Raw genomic sequence first — 21,227 nt, forward strand, 5'->3', positions numbered from 1 at the left:
CCACTCTGCCTCTGCACACACATCTGTCCCCTGGTGCCCTCTGATACGTGACAAGTCACACTAACCTCACTTCCCACATTTATAACCACAAGGTTCTTACAGAAAATTTCCCTTTCCCTAGCTGCCAAGATTCATTCAGTAACACTAGAGGGTGGGTAGCATGATAGTCTGAGTACATTCTCCTGGTGTGCTGGCACTAGAGATCTGCACCTGGAGGAAAGAAATCCTGAAATGTGTTTTAGCCAAGTAGAAAGCAGATAATGTATCCTCCAGGCAAATACAAGATTACAGTAGGCCTTAATTGGCTGGGATTAATAATGTAGCTAAATATGAGAGAAAATTTCAATTAATAGTGACTTAATCACACAAGGTTTTATTTTCTCAAATAAAAGAGGTTGGGAAATAAACAGACATGTAGTTCTGTGAAGCTCTTTCCAGCATTTGCTTCTGGGAAACCCTGATCCACAGGTATGAGATTGCTGCCAGAGCTCCAGCCATCAGACCCATGTTCCAAGCAGAAGAAGACTTCCCAAAAGTTGTACACAATACTTTCACACATACCTCATTGAGTAGAATTTGGTTGTATATCCATATTCAACTACAAGGGAGACCAAAGGCTAAAGGAAATGCAGCCTTTATTTTGGGAATCCAGAATGTAGAGCCATTTACAAAACAACTGACCTGATCTCTTCGAAGGTGCCTGTTGTCAATTTTAAAAAACTGAAGAGACATATAAGTGAGCCTTGATTGACTATAGAAGATAATTTGAATACAGTAGGGAAAAATGGATGTTGACTGAATATTAGATGATATTAGAGAATCAGGTAATTTCCTTAGGCGTGATTGTAGAATTGTGGTTTCCTAGGAGCATGTTCTTATTTTTAGAAGATGCAGGCTATAAAGTATTTAGGAGTGAAGTGTCCTGACATCTAACAGAATGGTTCACCAAAATACAGTGTATAAATAGGTAAAAAGATTGAAAGCGTGACTGAAGAAACGTGGAAAAGATAGTGAGAATTACTGAGCCTAGGTAGAGGGGATATAGGTATTTATTATACTCTTTCAACTTTTCGGCATGTCTAAATTTCTTATAATAAAATTGAGGGGAGAGTAATTCTTTCTGTGGTTTGACTGTCCCACAGCCTTTTTCACATGGGGTTGGCTGCGTCCTGGTGAAGAGGCATGGCCTTCCCAGGGGCACCCTGGAGCCCATCTGTCAGTTCAAAGGGTCTGCTGGTGGGCTGAATTCCCCCAGTTTGGCCAGGACGGATCTCAGAGTTGGGAGCTGTGGAGAAATAATGTTTCTCACTTCTCTGGGGCGGAAGCTTTGATCACTGAAACCCTATTCTACCACCTTATTTCAGACCAATCAGACCACGGCAAGTTTCTAGGAAAGCTTTTGTTAAAAAGTAATGGCACACAATAGGAAGTCTATCTGCTAAACGGTGAACTTTTGAAGGAATAGAAAAATAAAAGGAAAAGGAACTAAGAATATTTTTCAGAGGTCCTGTGAGGCCCTCTACATGCATCAGAGACACTCACTGTGGGGTCCAATTCTGCTGATTCCTAGCCGTCTAGTTTGGGGAAGTCTTTCCATCTCTCAAAACCCTAGTTTTACCTGTAAATACTGGCATAGTAGTACTGACTTGCAGGACTTTTATGATGATTAGAAATAGCAAAAAGAACATTACTAGGCAGGTAGGATTGCTAAACACCATCGCACTTCGTATTTACTCCTCATAAGAACCCTTTGAGATGGGTACTGTCTTCCCCACTTTACACACTGGGAAACTGAGGCACACAAAATTTACATGATTGCCCACAGCGAATAAATACATAATGTGTCTGGCATGTTGTATGCATGTTTGTAGAATTTGCTGTTAGGTAACCATTTAATTCTCCAAACCGTTGTTTTCCAGGTGAGAAAATGGGACCTCAGCAGTTAGGTGAATCTCCCAAGGCCAACTCCGAAGTCCACCCTCTTCGCACCACCTGCGGTGAGTCACGGAGTCAGCAGCACACCCCTGGCTGCAATGGTCATCCTCCTGATAGCAGCCCTCCTCCCCATCCCTGGCCTTCCTCCAGCCGGTGCTCCTGGTGCCTGGGAGTTACTAGTTGCTGCCACAAGATGGGATGGACCACGCACACACATAAACTGACGACCTTAATGCATAAGTGATCCACAAACCAGTTTTAATGGACTGGCATGACATCAGCTCAAATTTTGAACACTAGAGCCACCACATAAAACATGTAGATTTCTGCCTTCTCTGATCAAATGAGAGACTGGCTGTTTCTCCTGGGTGGCAAGCCACGTGGAGCTGAAGAGCAACATCCTCTTCCAGAGGGAACCCATGCCTCACATTTGCCACTGAGAGCAGAGGTGCGTGAAGCCCCCGTGCCCTGCACACTCGACTTTCCTGCCAGGAGGCAAGGAGTGAACCCCACCAATAACCTCCTGAGCTGTCCAAGTCACGCCCTGGGTCCCTGAGGTGCAGGAGCAAACCGTCTCAGCAATGTGTCTGTTTCCTGCTTGACCTATAGAACACCATTCTGATGGGATGTTTTCATTCTCTGGTATTATTCATGGATAACCAGACAAAAGATACTGGCTACAGAATCCGAGCCAGAGCAGCCTACCAGAAGGTCAGTGGGGAAATGGATTTTATCAAGACACTGGATGTGTATGGCTCGATGTCCCCAACCCCTTGAAGGAAACTGCTGCAGGAAGGAACCCCAGCCCCTCTGATAGAAAGCTGAGCCTGCCTGTAGGCCCCACTGGCAGGAAAACAGAGAGGTCCCCTGAGACAAGGGAGAATGGTGAACCCAGGGAAAACTACACCCTTTCTGGGGCCCTTCCCTGTGACTTAGTGGAAGTCACACACACACACACACACAAATGGATGTGGCAATAATTTTGGCTGCAGCCCAAAGTAGCTTGCTAAATCCACAGTGCCTTTTTTCTTATATAATATAAGCTATTCCCATGAGAAAGTGGAGAAGGAAGAACAGCTTATTCCAGGCCGGCACTTGGAAATTCCATTGCGGAGCAATGTCAGAGGAAAGGGGCCCTCTCTTAGAAAGTTAGTGAGGAAGTATAAATTGACAAACCCTCTCTAATGGCACTTTGACAGTAACTATCAGCATTTTAAGTGCATATAACTTTTGCCTGAGCAATACCACATCTAGGAGTCTATTCTACAGAAATCCTACTGGAAGATCACAAAGACACACCAACCAAGACTCGCTGCAGCGCCGTCTGTGATGTGAAACCCTGAAAATTGCCTACACTTCTACCTGTATGTGAGCGCTGATGTGTTTGTGCTGTGGAGAACCAAAGGGCTATGGGAAAAAGCAGGGTAGATTTAAGGGAAAAACTGCAATGCTGACAGGTGACAAAAACAAGTTACAGAATAAGATTTAACTTACTAACTGCTTATATTTAACTAATGTGAAATTTGCAAGTGATTCCAATCATGCCCATGACACAAACTGCAAGAGTGAATGATGTGAATGGTTTCAGCAATTCTGTGTGCCATTCCACTCAACGATACTGAGCACACAGGGAGACTTGGGCATCCTCAGTCTGGTGCTCCCCCCATGTGTCTCCCAGCGTCGTGAACTGCCCTGGGCTCTGAGTGTGGTTTCATGTAGTTTAAAAAAAAGTAAGTACTCCTTATACCACATGGCTTCTAAGTGCAAGCCAACTACTTTCTGGTCCTCAAGGGAAGAAACAGCAACCTGTTACAGCTTTGCTGAGATACACAATGTCAGTCTCCAACAAAGGACCTTCTAAAGGGCAGTTCTTCCCTATCCCATCCCTTTCCCAATTAGGTCAGTCATAAAGCCAGTAGGTGACACACAGCAAGGTAGGCACTGCAATGGGGGTTAAAGACAAGCAGGTGGCTCAGGTTGTCAGCCCACAGGGAATGGAGTTGTCCACAAAGGAAGTGTGTCTGTGTGTGTTTGTGTGTGTTGTGTAGGCACTTGGTATAGAGCATCAGAACCCAGCCAGTGAGGAAAGGGAAAGTGACCCCAAAGAGGGACAGGCCAGCCAAGGGTCAGAGCCTGAATGGAATGAGGACGTCTGCCCCATGTTGTAGCCTGCAGTGGGTGTCAGAGCTGCTGCACAGTGCCTCTGGGGTGGGAGATTGTGGAGGATGTCAAGACCCAGGCAAGGGGAAGGGAGCCCAGCATGGCAGGGAGTGGAAACCAGAGGTAAGTTACATATGAGAGGATGGATCAAATAAGAAAACAGAGTACGTATAAAGAAGACAGGGGTTCTACTATCAGAGAAGGAGGTTACAAATGTGGGAAGAATCTAGAATGAACTGTATGGTTTGATGTTGGAATTGAAGGTTATCAGTCTGAATTCATGGTTTTCTATCACCTGTCAGCATTTTCTATATATATAATACATACATATATATAAATGCCCATTGATAGATGAATTTCTCTCTATATATATAGGGAGAGAAATATAATGGGGGTGTGTACATATGTATATTCCCTAGCTGATCCACTAAGAGGGCCCGGGAACAGCAACACCCCAATGTCACTGAACACACCCGACATCCAGTTCTTGGTATCTAAATAGCATTTTACAGTAAAAGGAACCAGGGCTCCTTTAAGAAATGGCAGTTCCTGGGCTAGGGCAGGGAAATTATCTGATAAACCTAGAATATCTTATGCCAGAAAGCAAGGGGGTGCTCAAAGAATGAAGACATGTCAAAAGGACACAAAAGCCACCTGAAGAGGCTTTCACTGGCTGAATGTAGGACAATTTGGGCATCAAAATAATGATAATAATAGATTTTGAGCCACTGTATAAAAGTGAAAATTATGAGGCCACACTAATGTGAGTAAAATGAAGGTTTGATGAGGAACAGGATAATTTGTTTCAAAGTATCTCTCTACAGATTGCAAATTGGTACAGCCACTATGAAAAGCAGTATGGAGGTTTCTTAAAAATACTAAAAATAGAAATATTGTATGACCCAGCAATTCCACCTCTGGGAATTTACCTGAAGAAAACAAAGCCTCTAATCCAAAAAGATATATGCAGTCCTCTATTTATGACAGCGTTTATTTACAATAGCCAAAATATGGGAGCAACCTAAATGTCCATTGATAGATGAATGGGTAAAAAAGATGTGGTGCATATATTACAATGGAATACTACTCATCCATGAAAAAGAATGAAATCTTCTATTTGTGACAACATGGATGGACCTAGAGGGTATTATGCTAAGTGAATTAAGTTAGGCAGAGATAAATACCATATGATTTCACCTATATGTGGAATCTAAAAATCAAAATAGAGACTCAGAGTTGCCGTAAGTGAGGGGGACAGGGGGATGGGTGAAATAGGTGGAGGGGTTAAAAAAATTAGAATGTTTGATCTTGATCTGGGCAATGGTTACATGAGTATAAACATATGTCAAAATTCAAGATGTCCACTAAGATTTGTGCATTTTACTGTATGTACCGCAATATAAAAATAATTTTAAAAGCTGCAGTGAAAAAAATACCTCTCTACAAAATACCTTTAATTACAAAGAAAAGAGTAACTTTACAGTGGACAAGCTTGGCAGGCACGCCTTCAAGGGATCCAAGTGTTACCAGTGAAGAGAGAAATAGGAATCGTGCGCTCCCCTATAAGATGCAATGAGAACACAGAACAGCTTCTGTGATGGTCCTGCAAAGCCGTATAGCCTGAGACCACTCAAGAAAACACCAAACCGAAGTGAGGGGACTTCTACCCAACAACTGGCTTATCATCTTCAAGTGACACTTCTGACATGGTCAAGGACAGATAGGAATTTTTGTGGTTGTTATCATTAATCTACAATTACATGAAGAACATTATGTTTACTAGGGTCCCCCCTTCACCAAGTCCCCCCCACAAACCCCATTACAGCCACTGTCCATCAGCGTAGTAAGATGTAGAATCACTACTTGTCTCCTCTGTGTTGCACAGCCCTCCCCATGCCTCCCCCACATTATACATGCTAATCGTAATACCCCCTTTCTTCTTCCCCGCCCTTATCCCTCCCATTCTCCCCAGTCCCTTTCCCTTTGGTAACTGTTAGTCCATTCTTGGGTTCTGTGATTGTGCTGCTGTTTTGTTCCTTCAGTTTTTCTTTGTTCTTATACTCCACATATGAGTGAAATCATTTGGTATTTGTCTTTCTCCACCTGGCTTATTTCACTGAGCATAATACCCTCTAGCTCCATCCATGCTGTTACAAATGGTAGGATTTGTTTTCTTCTTATGGCTGAATAATATTCCATTGTGTATATGTACCACATCTTCTTTATCCATTCATCTACTGATGGACACTTAGGTTGCTTCCATTTCTTGGCTATTGTAAATACTGCTGCGATAAACATAGGGGTGCGTCTGCCTTTTTCAAACTGAAGTGCTGCATTCTTAGGGTAAATTCCTAGAAGTGGAATTCCTGGGTCAAATGGTAAGTCTATTTTGAGTTTTTTTAGGAACCTCCATACTGCTTTCCACAATGGTTGAACTAGTTTACATTCCCACCAGCAGTGTAGGAGGGTTCCCCTTTCTCCACAACCTTGCCAACATGTTTTTGTTTGTCTTTTGGATGGTGGCCATCCTTACTGGTGTGAGGTGATATCTCACTGTGGTTTTAATTTGCATTTCTCTGATGACTAGCAATGTGGAGCAGACAGATAGGAATTTTCAAGGCAGAAGGCAACCAGAAACATAACAACTTATCAGTCTTCTATTGCTGTGACAGTACCAGTATCAAGGTGTTGGTCCTTTAGGAAAAACTCTGCTACTTCCAAGCTCATTCAGGTTGTTGGCAAAATCCTTTGTGGCTGTAGGTCTGAGATCCTGTTTCTCGCTGCCTGGGACCAATGCGTTCCTCCTCACGTGACCCCTACCCCAATATCAAAGCACCAATAGTACTTTGATTCCTTTTCCAATCTCTCTGATTCTTCTTCCCTGAGGCAGGGAAAACAGCTCCTAAAGGGCTCAGATGATAAGACTGGACCCACCCAAATAACCTGTCTTTGAGGAGCCGCCCATCTTAAGCCACATAACATGGTAAGGTCATGGGAGTGACATCTCATCACATCATAGGCCTGGGGATGAGGGCAAGGGCACTTGGGGAGAAGGGAGACATTAGAAATTCTGCCTGCCACCCAGCCTGCAGATGAGGGGAAGTAATGGTGTCCCAGTGCTGATACCCTGATTTTGATGCTGTGTATTGTGGTTGCACAGAATGAATTTGTTGGCAAGAAATCCACACTGAAATATTCAGGATGACAAGGCATCAGCTCAGCAATTTACTCTCATATGATTCAGGATTAAAAAACAGTTCTTTACGCTATTCTTGTCAATACTTCTCTACATGGGTGTGCAGATCAAAAGGGAGCTAAGATATATATATATACAAAGAAAAATACCTGCAAAATCTATATAGATTGAAAAGTTACCTGTTACTGATGAGAAGTGGAACTGTTTGTGGGAGAAAAGAGGTAGACAACTTTTATTAGGGGGCTATGTTGTAAAAGTTTCTTTATGAGTAGATATTATTTTTATGATAGGAGATTAAAAAAAAATAGGACAAAGACTTTGAAATGGACAGCAAGAGACTGGCTGTTGGTTTCCAGACAGGGTGAGCGGGCAAAGGGACAGGCCCAGGCTGAGGCCGCGGGTAAACGATGAGGCAATAGGGACATGCCTCTCCACAGAGCTACCGAGAAATCGAATTTAAAAGAAAATCTGTTCTGGGCTGATGGGAACAAAGGTAATTTTCTGTTGGCTGTGAAGGCGTGCCAGACGCTACCAGCACTTCCCAGATGAGTCTCCAGCTTCTCTCCACCGTTTGCTTTTCAGAAGGGAGGATGGGCGTTTCTCTGTCTCTTTAAAGACTTCTTAGCCTCTCGTCCGGCATCTCCATGCACCTTGAGGGCCTGTCTGCCTAACGGCACTCTTAGTCACAAATATTAAAGAAAGGGGACAGCAAGCACCTTTCCTGTGATGGAATTGTGTCTCCCCAAGAGTCAATGTTGAAATCCTAGCCCCAGAACCTCACAATGTGACCGTATTTGGAAACAGGGTCTTTACAGAGGTAGTCCAGTTAAAAAGAGACCACCGGGATGGGCCCTCATCCAGCATGACTGGTGTCCCTCTAGGAAGGGGGCAGGACACACGGCAAAGATGATGTGAAGACACAGGGAGAGGACAGCTGCCCACAAGCCCTATTCTTGCAGGTTTTGCCTGTGTTTGCAAGTTATCAAAATAATGTTAAAAACTTATATAAAAATAAAGACAGTCAAGCTCCTGCAAAGCCCACTGTGGACCCCAGGTTCAGAGGCCTGGAAGAATCTGCAGGGTCTAAGTGAAGCCTGAAGCCTTCCGGAGGGGCTGGGATTTAACTCCAGGTTTTAAATGGCTTTATTTTTTCCATGATTTTCCCCAAAATATTTAATGTCCTGCAAATATTAAAGGACACTAGATAGTCCTTTCTCTAGAAAGAGCCATGAATGCAGTTCACGATGTGATAAGCGGAGGAAGAAAGCCTTGTGTCGATCCCGGGACCCTCATGGCTGGCTGGAGGACAGGCTCTGGGGGTCAGTGGCCCTGCTCTCTCAGTCCAGGACAAGGCTCACCCGATTTAGTGAGAAGATTCTAGATCAGGCTTCCCACCAACGATGTCCTCACTTCCGGTGATCTGCTCCAATGGCATCTATGATTCTAGTAAAACCCTGTTCCCTAGAAAAGGAGAAAAAGCAATTTCAGCAAATGGTGAAGGACAGGAACTCCTCTTACTGGAAGCCCATGCTCACATCACCTCTGCCTGCTTCATCACTGCCTCTTCCTCTCGCAAACACATGCCTCATGCCCTCTACATTGTCTTTACCCAGGAACCTAGAAGTATTTGCACTCAGGTCTGCAGACCAGGAAGGGAATCAGGTTTAAGTATCGAGAGCTCCCTGACATCAAGCCAGTGTTCCTGAATGAATGGGAATGCCACCCAAACTTCTCAGGCCTATAAAAACCATTGCCTTGGAAGTTAATCTTGAATTCCTTGCATTGGTTGGTCCTTTATCATAGCTACAATAGACTGTACCCTCTTTTTTTTTAATTGAGGTATAGTTGATATATAATCTTATATTGGTTTCAAGTATACAACACGGTGGTTCAACAGTCTCCCGTATTATTAAATCCTCACCCCCACTAGTGCAGTTACTATCTGTCAACATAGGAAGATGTTAAAGAATCATTGGCTATATTCTCCGTACTGGACTGTACCCCTTTTTTAATGAAGAATAGAGAAAGATGAAAGCATCCCCTTGGTTCAAGTCATTCTGGATCAAAACCACATTAACTCTTGTTTCGGACCACACATGGCCTAACTCACCTCAAAAGGGCCTCCAGCTCCCGTTTGACTCTGCCCACCACAGGCGGCCCCTGGTAGCTGAGGGCTGTGTACAGCTGCACCAGGGAGGCCCCCGCCCGGATTTTCTCCAGAGCATCCTGCCCGCTGCTGACACCACCGACGCCAATGATGGGGACTCTGCCTACAGAGAAGCACAGGGCAGAGTCGTGAGGCAGGGGCCCCAGAGCTGTTTGGTCTCGGCCCTCCGGTGTCCCTGCTGAATGCTGAGGTTCAGGGAACACAGACTCTAATCACAGCCCCAGGACCCAAGCCACATACAAGTCCAGGGACACAGACACAGAATTCTTGCCTTGGGTAAGTGCATACATCTCCCGGATGGTTTGAGTTGATAAATTTCGGAGGGGCTTCCCACTCAGCCCTCCCATTTCAGAGCGCAGGGTGCCCTGGAGGCTGGCAGGGCGACTCACTGTGGTGTTCGTGACAATCAATCCATCAATGCCCAACTGCAGTGTGAGACAGAGACAGGGAACTGATGGGCATGGAGAAGCTTCCCTGGAGGCTTGGGACACACCTGGGCCAGATGCCCAGGCCTCCAGCCATGGAAACAAGAGCTATACCAGACCTCACCGTGCTTCCTGAACAAGTGTCAGAATGAGTGGCAACATGACAACAGCAGCCGTCACCAACCACCCACAAGATCCCACAAGGGCAGGGCTTATCCCTAGAACAACCCACTTCAGAATATGCTGTCCAAGACCTCCAGGCAGTAAGTGGTGGAACTAGGATTTGAACCCATGACTGCTGGGCTCAGTCTGTGTTTCCACAAACTCTCCTACGACACACAGACCTGTTGTTAGACTGGAGAGAGAGAAAAAACAGAACACTCCGGTGTGCCCGAGATAGGCCCAGAATGCGAGCACAAGCCTTAAAGACCCGGCTGGAGGACCAGACGGGGGAAAAGGCGTGAGAAAAAGACTCATTCAAACACTTGCTTTTTATTATACCGTGACCGGCATTGTGACAGGCACTAAACCAGCACGGAAAGGAAGCCAAGATGACTGCCCTCTCCTCTGGGCTAGCCCAGCTGGCCAAGCGGCCGCTCAGACGTGAGGGGCGACCCCACGCCTGCCCCGACTCGCACCTCTCTCACCACGCTGGCGATATCTGCCTTGTCCTGGGCGGTGAGGTCGGGCGCGATCTTCACCAGCACAGCAGGCTTGTGTGCTCCCTTCAGGACGTCCCTCTCCTGCAGCACCTAGAGCAACGTGTGGCCAGAGATGACCTCGAGACTGCCACCAATGGTGCAGCCGGAGACCAGCATGTTGCACACCAGCTCTAGAACAAAAGCACCAGCAATTTCCCCTTTCCGGAGATACAGCTCTCAGTTTTGTGGAAGACCCCACCCATCAAGACAGACCAGGTTCCATTCTCCTGAACCAAGGAATCCCCAAGATTAAATCCCTAATGTTGTCATGGGCATTGGCTGGCACATTAAGGTTTATTTAGACTTTCATTTCTAAAAGAGGTAACAAGGAAAATACTGTTTGATGAAAATTCATTCACTCAATGTGCTAGATGCTAGGGCAGAGTGGTAAATGAGAGAGACATGGTCCCTGCCTTCACAGGCCTTCCGTTTAGCAGCAGGGACAGAGAAGTGGATGATGGGTTATGACGGAGCATAATTAGTGGTATGACAGGGGCTTAGAGGTATAGAAAGGGGGCCTATCTGGTCCAGGTGTTAATCACAGCGGCCGGTAGTGACGCAGAAGCTTCACCCTGGAGAATGGACAGGAGTAGGTAGGACAGGAAGGTGGAGCAGGACCTGGAAATGTTATCGCCCACCTTGGTCAACAAGCGGCGCAGCTCAGCCTTTCCCTGAAGGCTCCGTAGCCCAGCCGTGTTGGGACTGGACACGTTCACTACCAGGTAGTCAGCCAAGGGGCCCAGGACTCGAACCCCCTCTGCATAGTCCGAGGCAGCATCCACCGAGGTCTTATTCTTCCCCAGGTTTATTCCCAGTGGTAGCCCATCTGTAAAGACGTATGGTCAGGACTTTGCCCCCACACAACACTTCCTGTGACGCATTTTGAGGCCATCCTTGACTAACCAGCCCACGAACAGTTTGGGCAACTAACTGGGACACTGTATTATGTTATGCCCCTTTTCTCTTAAAAATTCAATGGAAAATGGAGACATCAGGATTGTAAATACTAGTGATAAAAAAGGTAGAACCCATAAATAAGTACCACTGAGAACAGACAAACCAAGGAGCAGCTGTTTACTCTCAAGGGCTGCTTGTTGGACTTGAGTCAAGTGACTGGGTGCAGTTCTGGAGTTAAAGCAAAATACTGCAGAATATTTTTAATTATGATGCCTAAAATGTAGAGGTATAATTGTATTATTTTATAGTTTCGGCTCTCTGAGAAGGGACTCCCTCTCGTCGGGTGAGCACCCACCCCAGTGCTCTTATATATATAGTCTGGGCATACTTATTAATGCCTGCGCCCCTCACTCTCAAAAGTGACTCCATTTGCATAGTAAATAATACAATCACCTTACTTAAAAATCACAGGATTATCACTTGACTTGTCACTTGGATTTTCAGAAACATGCTGCATGTGGAAAGCAAGGAGTTGTCTGTACTTGATTCCTCCGAAGACAGCATCTTAGCTACAAAGGTCAATGGTACGTCAGTAGTACAGGCTGCTTTCCTATCTGGTGGTTGGGAAAAGACCTGGAACACTGAGTTCACAAAGTGTCAGGTCAGGGAGGACCAAAGGACATCGAATGTTGCTCCATCAGCAGCCCTCTGCCCACACTGACAAGACTGTGAAGTTAGACAGAAATGGCTGACTCACTCTATCCCCAAAGGGCACCAGAGCTCCTGTCAGCTCTTCGTCCTCGGCCTGGTGCCAGCAATAAGCTGTCTTCAAGTCTTCAAGCTACTGGAGAGCCCTGTGTGCAGGGCCCTGCTGTAGGACTTGGCTTCATTCCAATCAGTATTAGCGCCAGAGTGGGGGTGAGGGGCCAGGTGAGGGGGAAGGGGGATAAAGCTGGCACTGTGGACAATTACAAGAAGGAAAGGGAGGCAAGGCAAGGAAGTATCATAAACCATGAGAGTCATACTATGCCCTTCAAAGTGCCCCAACTGGGAAGTCTGCAGTCCAGCGGGGTCTGGTTCTTCCAAGCCGGGGATTTCCAAACAAGGTCACTTTCTCCTCCCAATATCAGAGACTGCTAACTGCCTGGGCCCTTGCAACCTTCCTCCCTGAGATGAAGCCAATATCCAAAGGTTTTCTCATCTCGACACCAGGACATCTACTGAAACTAAACTCCTGGAGTGAGTTCCACAGGGATCCAATGAGGAAAACGGCCCAGCCCCACACAATCTCACAGGGCGCCTGGGAAGGCATGGCGAGGACAACCTAGCACCATGTCCACGACATGCACCCTGAGGGCCAGCAAAGAGGAAAGCCCAGGGAATAAACTTCAGCATCTCGGAAGGCGGCCCTCAAAAATGATGGTGTTTCTAGACAAGTTGTGGAGGATATTTTCCCAACTGTCAAGAGTAGTTACCCACGAGTGGGAGGAGCATGCATAATTTAAATTTTCTTCTTCACGCTTCTCTGTACATACTAATGCTTCTGTAACTAGCAGGCGTTATTTATATAATGGGCAAAGGACAACAGAGCAGGACGCAGGGCGATAGCACCCATACCCTGTTCACATCTTGACTCCCTGCGTGATCACAGAGGAGCCACTGTGCTTTGCTCATGTCCACGCTGCCCCAGCTATAACACAGGTTATTTAATGAGGCAGAAACTAAGGGAGTCTTCACGAATTGTGAAATTCAGTTAAAATCTTGGATGCTGTAGTAGAGCCAGGAAAGTTCCCCTGGGAGAGGAGCCCTGCATTCCAGTGTTTTCTCCTATTGCTCAATCATGTTTATTTAACTAGGAATGTTCCTGACGTTTGTTCCATGTTTCCTTCCAAGAAACGAAAGGACCTCTGATGTAGCCCCACTTTACCTTCTGTGAGCCTTGCCTGCTCCTGCTGTCTGGCCCGCAGCCTGTGTTCCACCACAGAGAGTCCGTGACTGTTAAATCCATATCTGTAGCACACAAGTGGACGGGGAGGGGACAGGTTAGAGCCCTCAGCCAGAAGGCAAAGACTGGAGAGATGGCCATTTCCACTACACACTTAAGACTTAAAAAAAAAAAAGAGAAAAAAATCAGAGCCAGTTTTTAGATTTCCAAGCTCTAAACACCACCAGAACTCCTAGAGAACTTGCAAGAACATCATCAAACACAAAAAGAAAGATTACATTTTGCAAATATTTAGTAAGAGAGACCCTTCTAGACCGTGTAAACTGCTCTTCTTTGTAATCGCCGGGCAATTTTTACTACAGCAGACCTAGAAAATGAAGTTCCTACTTCTGGGTAACACTTTGGAGAGCCTCCTCGGGGAGGCCATGACAGGCATCTTCGGGACCACAGGTGGCCTTCTGGGAGACTGACCAATGGGACGTTTATTTAGCTGCACATCCTGCTTTACTGGGCTTGTTCCAGGGAAATTTTCCAGCATTAGCAATCAAGTTATTGATCTTTCAGCCACATTGCAGGCTGGGAAACTGCTCAGCAAACTAGCAGTGGAAGCAGCCCTGTCTGGGCCCAGCCCCACCCCGCCTCACCCCTGCACAGCACTGCCCAGTGGGGGGCCCTTAGCGCTGCGACAGCCCTCTCTCCTCCTGGAACCCAGCCTGCACTCCATTTCCCCATCTTTTCTGCCTATTAAATAATCCCCTGCTCCTGGCCCAGCTCAAGCATTCCTCCTCCTTGCATAAAGCTCCCAGGCACAAATAACTCCTCATTGCGTAGCATTCAGGGAGCGCTCTGTACCTATCTTTCTCCTGGCTCGGGATGTACGCCTATGCTTCAGTTCCCCTACTGGGTTATAACCTTGAGGACAAGGGGCTTGTCTTACTTCTCTATCACCCTGCCACTAGACACTCCATAAAGGCAGGGACCCCCACTCTTTTGCTTGTCTCTGTCTCCCCAGCCCCACAGGGAGTTGTTGACCTAACAACCATTCCTTTCCCTCCTTGAGTGGTGGAACCCAGCTCTCCAACACAGAGGAAAGGCCAGTGACTCCTTTCCCAGCCCCACCGGCAACTGAAACATGAACGTGTGACAAGGCATGGCCACCAAGACACAGGTAATGCCTACCAGGGAGCTCTGTGAAAATGCCCCCACACCTAGGATTCCTGTTCCCCTTCTGCTCTCAGATGTCTGTGTGCGAGGGTGTGAGGCTTGGGGCTGAAGTAGCTGCCTTACAAACAAGGGGAGGCCCAGAGCCCTGACAGGGCCCTGCTGTTCAACCAGCACCAGAACTGCTCACTGTACCTGTTATGAGAAGAAAATAACAAATGCCTGTCCTTTGACCCACTTTGTTGCTTGCAGCCCCAAACACCTAACAGATACAGCAGGACATGTATTTGTTGACTTACTGGATAATTCCCCATTCATTCAGCAAGTGTTTATTGAGCACCCACCATGTGCCATGCAGAGCAAAAGGCCGAACACACAGGCTCTCCTCTCAGCCACTTCTCGTCTACAGTTTCTGCCGAGCACTGTCCACCTAGTACCTGCAGTTATTTGTGGCAGCCAAGGCATAAACATATATTTTACCTGAATGTTGGGAAGGTACTGATCCCGGCCTGCAGTGCAGCTGAAAGATCAGTACGTTGATCACTAATGCTGGGAAATTTCCCTGGAACAAGCCCAGTAAAGCAGGATGTGCAGCTAAATAAACGTCCCATTGGTCAGTCTCCCAGAAGGCCACCCATGGTCCCGAAAATGCCTGTCATGGCCTTCCCGAGGAGGCTCTCCAAAGTGTTACCCAGAAGTAGGAACTTCATTTTCTAGGTCTGCTGTAGTAAAAATTGCCCGGCGATTACAAAGAAAAGCACTTTGCACAGTCCAGAAGGATCTCTCTTACTAAAAGCAGCCGTGTATGTTGATTGTTAAATTTTCCTGTTTTCTAAGGCGGGGGCTGTGCTGTCCAACCCAAGAGCTGCTGCCACACATGCTGCCGAGCACCGGAAGTGGGGGCCAGTCCAAACTGAGAGGTGCTGCAAGTCAAGCGCACACCAGATTTTGAAGATTTGGTACAAGTAAAAGAAGGTAAATAGCTAGTAAGTCATTTTTATGTGACCGTATATTAAAAATATTTAGAATATATTATTTATAATTAAAAACAGTTATTACAAATAATAATTAAAATATAGTATTAAAATTAACCTCACCTATTTCTTTTTAGTATTTTATTGTGGTCCCTAGAATATTTTAAATACGGGGCTTGCACTGTATTTCTATTGGATAGGGCTGGGCAAGAACAATGGAGTAACAATGTGGAAAAAGCAAACTCTACTCAAATAAGCCTAAACCCACACCCAAGTTCTCCCGCTTATCATCTCATGATTGTAGCTGAATTACTCTAATTCTCTCAGCCTCCGTGGATATCCGTGTTAAACTGAAATAATAAAATGAAATAGTCAAGACCTGCTTTTTTGCCTGCACAGAGTAGATGCTCAATGTGGTTCCTGAACATTCTAAGTGACAGAAGAATGTCCATACTGTATGATAGGGAAACAGAGGCAGATCTCATGTGCACGAGTGCCCTGCTGGGAAGAAGGCACCCCCTGTAATCTCTGGGCGGCTCACCTACCTGTTAATGACAGCTTGGTCCTCCGGGAGGCGGAAGACTCTGGGCTTGGGGTTTCCTTCCTGAGGTTTAGGGGTAACACTGCCTATCTCAACAAAGCCAAAGCCCATCTTGTAAAGTCCATCCACAGCTTCTCCATGCTTGTCAAACCCTGCAGCAATTCCTACAGGATTTCGGAATTTATGGCCCAGGACTCTCACTTCCTAGGGTAAAGGAGACAAAATCAGAGGCGCACAGACTATATCAAAGCTCTCAAAGTGTGGTCCCTGGCACACCTACGTCAGAATTCCCTGGGGAGCTTGTTAACCATTAGATTCCAGCACTATCTCAAGACTAAGCAGTCAGAATCTGTGGGGAGGATGGGCGGAATGCAGCTCTGAGGGCATCTGTTCTTGACAGTGCCCTCCAGGTGCACTGGACGTCCACTAGAGCTCGGGAGCCATCAGGCTTTCTCATCACCAAGGCTGAGGAGAAAAGCAGTGTTCCCTCCATGAGCTGAGCAGGGGATGGGCACTCTTTACGAACTATCGTTAAGAATGTACATTCTGATCTGTCCGTGGTGGGAGAGAGCGACTCACTGGTATCAGCCCCTTAATAATGCTATTCTGAAATAGTGTCAAAAAGCAAAACCCTTTCATCAGCTTAGTAAGTCCCCAGGCATGTGCCTCCCCAGCCAGGCCGACACAGAGCCCCAGCAGCATCCGGAAGGCTCTCGTGGACGCCAGAGAGAGGGACATGCTCCGCTGACAGCACTGATGGCTGGGTTCCAGACCAGGCTGTGGCTGGGGACACAGTCTTCCCTGTCAGATGAGGGGTGCGTTCCAGAATGTTCTCTAGAAGAAGAGTAACTGAGGCCTAATTACCGTCAGGTCTAAGCTAAGTAACTCAGGATTCCTGCCCTGATGGAGCTGACAAATCTAGCAGCAAGACATGACTTTAAAAGGTATGAAAGATCAAGGGCTAATCACAAAGCCAGTGAATGCCAGTGGAGGCCTTCATTCTTAGCTGACACGACCAACCGGGAAAACTTCGCTGGGACTAGCAAGGTGCGCGCCATCTCGCCCTGGAGGCAGGAGGCAAAAAAGCTGCTCCGGGAAGGGAGAGCAACAACAAACGAAGATGACATGTCCAGGTGGCCAGACAGTGAGGGGACGTGTGGCTGGCCCGGGGACCTTCCTTGAGGACAGTGGCTCTCAACCCTGGCTGCATGACAGAATCCCCTGGGGAGCTTTCAGTCCTGGCTCCAGAGACGATGGCCACGTGGGTCTGGCGGGAGGCCAGAGCATCTGCATATTCCAGAAGCTCCCTAGGTGCTCCTAACACAGAGCCCAGACTGAGAACCACAGAATTAGGGAAATGGTGGGGAGCCAACACTGGAAAGTTACGTCAGGCTGAGATCATCAAGATGCTATCAGTTAAGGAGTCTGGAACGCATCCTAAACAATGAGTTGCTGAAGGAGGGCACCCATGCAGAAGTGTTTAGGATGACAGCTCACAGGCCACGCTTGCCCGTCCTGTGGGCTATGTGTGCACGGGCACAGCTCTGTGCCGCTCCAGCCACAGCACTACTTCCTTCCAAATCCACCCCATCTCCACATCCCACTCATCACTCACTCCTGTTACTCCGGGTTCTCAGACGTTTAAACCAGCAGTTGTGGATGAGGAGGGCTTGAGGAAAAGAACACTTCCTGATTCTACAGTGCCCTTTAGGGTTTTAGTAAGTCAGGTAAAATGACACATCTGCTCAAAACTGCAGGACTGGGAAGTGAAAAGGATTCTAACACAAAATGGGCAAATGTAGAGAAGGGCACATTGGATCTGTAACAGTGACCCTTCCCCAAAGAGCACGGGCTGCTGCTTGTTTGTTTTCACGTCCGTAACTTCCTGTCGCCCCCCATTTGGTAAGGGGTTTCTAAAATGGAAACTGTCAGGATGTCCATGAGGATGTAGATTCTAGGAGGACATGGATTCTTCTGTTGTGTTTGCTACAGAGCCCAGCACAGAGAATAGTGGGGTGCACACGTGGGGCCCATGTGCTGAATGTACGACTGAGTGAGGCTTGGACAGGTGTTTGTACGCCTTCCTCAAAGGGCCTGGCTACACATGCATACATCGCAGGAGATGGTTAATGACCCTCACATGCTTCTTTATTGATCAGGGATGAAGTCTGAGCTGCCTGAGACCTCAGCAAGGAAGAACAGGGGCAAAGGGGATGGGTGCCAAGCCAGACTCCATAGGGGTGAATCCTGGCTCAGCCACTTCCTAACAATGTATCTTTGGGTAAGTCACTTAACTACTCTGTGCCTGTTTCCTGATCTGTAGTATGGATAGATGGGGAGGACAGTTATTTACTGGGGCTAACTCGGGACTCTGGTTTTCAAAAAGATCAGCCACAGCTGAGTAAATTAGGGAACTTTGGCCTTCCCCCTCATACCTGTTGCATAAGGTGTTTCAAGAGCACCTACCAGCATGTCAGAGTCTTGAGATGTGGTGCGAGGAAGGAGCCCCAGGGAGGTGAAACGAACAGCCAGCCGATGGGCTGACTCAGGGTCCAGCAGCCTCTGCAGTGTTGGCATCAAGTGTTCAGCGTAGAAATGCTCATCCCCTGTGGCTGTCAGGTAGGAGAGGAAGAGAAGTCCTCCACCCCCCAAGATGACCACGGCATCCTGAACCCGCTTCTGGAAAACAGTAGCCCACTGAGGCCCCTCAAGGCCAGGCTGCAGCGCCTTCTCAGAGCCCTTTACACCCCCACACACAAGACTTAATGCCATGCCACACGCAGGGATGTCCCCATCTTCTGCTAACACTGGTCTCCTTCGTTTCTAGTCGTGCCCACACATTGTTCTCTACATTCTAAAATGCACACATCTGCTGACACACATTCATCTGGCCCTGAAGGATTCAAGGCCAGAGGTTTGAAGTCGGCAGTCCTGCCCACTAAGGGACATGTGGTGAGCATCTCAGGAGAACGCTAGGAGATTTAGCAGGCAGCAATCAGTAAAATTAGACATCCTGCATCATCTTAGACTATCTAACAGATGAACTGCCCCTGTCTTATATGACTTTTGAACATACTACTGACATTCAATATGTAAAAAAATTCATATTATTTGAACCTAGCTTTCCCCACGTAAACACAAACTATCATTTCCTGTACAGTTTTCATATACATTGACTTTTATAGGAATGCATTACCTTGTAAACTGTGGGATGACTGTACTATTTTACACTGAACAGTACAAGAATTGCTCACCATTTCAGATATCCCATCAAGAATGGTACAAAACTTTGCTTGTGGTGTTCGAGCAGAAGCACACCATAGCACTAGAATTTCTAAGTAGAGACTTAAATACCTGACTCACTACCTGAGTCATGCCTTACTATTTACATACTGAAATACATATTATTCTATTCTAAATTCCTTTAATTTATCCTTTATATTTTTATCAACATTCCATTATGTTGACTTTTTAAAATTATACATAGAAAGAATACATATACGTAAATTCCATTTCAGAATAATAAAGGGAGTTGCTAAATATTTTTTTTATTAGCACCATGCTTAACCAACTGAGCTAACTGGCCACTTGAAAAAAAAAATTTTAAAGGAGCACCAGGTCTAACTGAATCAAGAACTGTTATCCTAGTTCAAATGTGGTTCATAATGCTTTTCTCTAATTATCACTGCCAGATGCTGAGTCACTCATTCATTCATCAATTCAATCATTTATCAAGTGGTGAATGACACTCAAAGGTGGGCTGAACTAAGGGAGCCCATTTCCTCAAGGAAAGGACAATCTCATGAGGAGATAGCCAGAAACCAATGATCATGCAAATACGTAACAACTGCTATGAAGAAAAGTATAGGGTAATGGAAGAGCCCAATTTAATCTTGAAGGTGGAGAAAGGCTTCCTAGAGGAAGTGACTTAAAGCTGATATCCAAAGGATAAACAGGAGTTAACTTGGTGTGTGTGCGCGCATGTAAAGGCTCTCCTCGTGGGAGAAGATGAAATGCATCCAAGGAATGGGATAAGAGGAAAGGTTTATTTGTAACCAAGGAGTGAGGCAAAGTATGGCTCAAAAAGACGCTAGGGAAACAGTCAGGGACCTTGGCCAAACAAAGGTTTGGATTTTGTTTCCTTAACAAGGAAGCAACATAATCAGGTTTGCCTTTAAGGATCGCTCCTAGCTGTTAATGTAGATCAGGTATTCATTGCTTCGCTTCTAGTCTCCTCCCGGAGGCTGTAGGAGCACCCCTTAATACTAATCAATAAATATCTGTACACCGTTACACAGAGCCCCCGCCCTACAATTTTATCTAGAAGGTCTGGGACCATGTCCTAGTCCAAGGTGAATCCTGCACACAATGCAGGCTGGCATGTGTTCACTAAACGCCCCTGTAACAGCCCCAGCATAAGTTTGGCCCATGTGCGCTGACAGATCTGCAGCGGCCCAGACAGGCACGTGCCGTTTATACACACCGGAACACGTGCAAATGCACACGCACGAGCAGTTGCACTCCCAGACACGCACCAACGTGCCACGGGAGCCCACGCCCTCCAGCCGCCCAGCGTCCACACCTCGCCCAGGCTAACCCTCCATTCTTCCCTCGCCCCGCTCTCGACTCAGTCCGTTCCTCGCCACAGCAGAGACGCAATTTCTGGACTCACTTTCAGGTGTCTCCACGCCATGCTCCTTCCACCACTAGGCCCGCCTCTGTCCCATTTCCATTGGAGAAGACGGCTGTGAATCCTCTAGTCCCCGCCCCAGGAGAGGACAACTCACCAATCGCAAGGCAGGAAGGTGGGGCGGGCCTCTGGGCTGCGGAAAGGCCCCGCTCCGCCTCTAGGCTTGGGATGGACGCTGCCGCGCGGGCGCATTCTTGACGGCCACGCCCCTTCCCCGGGGTGGGCGCTGAGCGCCGCTGACGTGGAGGAACCGTGGGGCTGCGGCACCGCGCGCAGCTTGTCTGCAGTCCCGCAACCTGGTTGATGGACTGCTTATTCGTTGGTTCTTCAGTTGAAAGCAAATACGCACCGTTTTTTTAAAATAATATAAATTAAACATTCTGATATGTTTGTGCTGTAGATAAAGCAAGTATGTATCAGTGTCTTGCCAATGGG

General features: G+C 46.9%; 1 protein-coding gene and 1 long non-coding RNA gene across 3 annotated transcripts; one reads left to right on the forward strand and one right to left on the reverse strand.

Annotated features, from left to right (window-relative positions):
• Window positions 1–1,404: 1,404 nt before the first annotated feature.
• LOC118973707 (uncharacterized) lies at window positions 1,405–20,894 on the forward strand. Its single transcript, XR_005063195.2, has 6 exons — window positions 1,405–3,299; window positions 6,982–7,078; window positions 14,487–14,594; window positions 15,425–15,562; window positions 18,262–18,383; window positions 20,781–20,894. It is a non-coding gene; the product is annotated as an uncharacterized lncRNA (long non-coding RNA).
• Window positions 5,533–20,821, reverse strand: DHODH (dihydroorotate dehydrogenase (quinone)). Of its 2 annotated transcripts, none has more exons than XM_037025243.2 (9): window positions 20,775–20,821; window positions 18,569–18,781; window positions 16,107–16,306; window positions 13,409–13,491; window positions 11,223–11,410; window positions 10,522–10,635; window positions 9,730–9,883; window positions 9,402–9,561; window positions 5,533–8,752 (listed from the first exon to the last, which is right to left on the reverse strand). In XM_037025243.2, the coding sequence occupies exons 1-9, from the start codon at window positions 20,793–20,795 to the stop codon at window positions 8,698–8,700; spliced, it is 1,188 nt and encodes a 395-aa protein (XP_036881138.2). In that variant the 5' UTR covers window positions 20,796–20,821; the 3' UTR covers window positions 5,533–8,697. The 2 variants fall into 2 exon arrangements, with proteins under 2 accessions (XP_036881138.2, XP_036881140.2); XM_037025245.2 differs by having other exon boundaries at window positions 18,569–18,714; window positions 20,685–20,779.
• Window positions 20,895–21,227: the final 333 nt, after the last annotated feature.

Source organism: Manis javanica, chromosome 17, assembly GCF_040802235.1.
Source record: "Manis javanica isolate MJ-LG chromosome 17, MJ_LKY, whole genome shotgun sequence".
NCBI lineage: Eukaryota > Metazoa > Chordata > Mammalia > Pholidota > Manidae > Manis > Manis javanica.

Coding starts and splice junctions, on each gene's coding strand:
- DHODH (XM_037025243.2), bottom strand. CDS start 20,795: ATGGCGTGGAGACACCTGAAA. Junction 16,307..18,568: donor CTCAAGACTCTGACATGCTG/GTAGGTGCTCTT, acceptor CCTTTACCCTAG/GAAGTGAGAGTCCTGGGCCA. Junction 9,884..10,521: donor TCGCCAGCGTGGTGAGAGAG/GTGCGAGTCGGG, acceptor CTCACACTGCAG/TTGGGCATTGATGGATTGAT.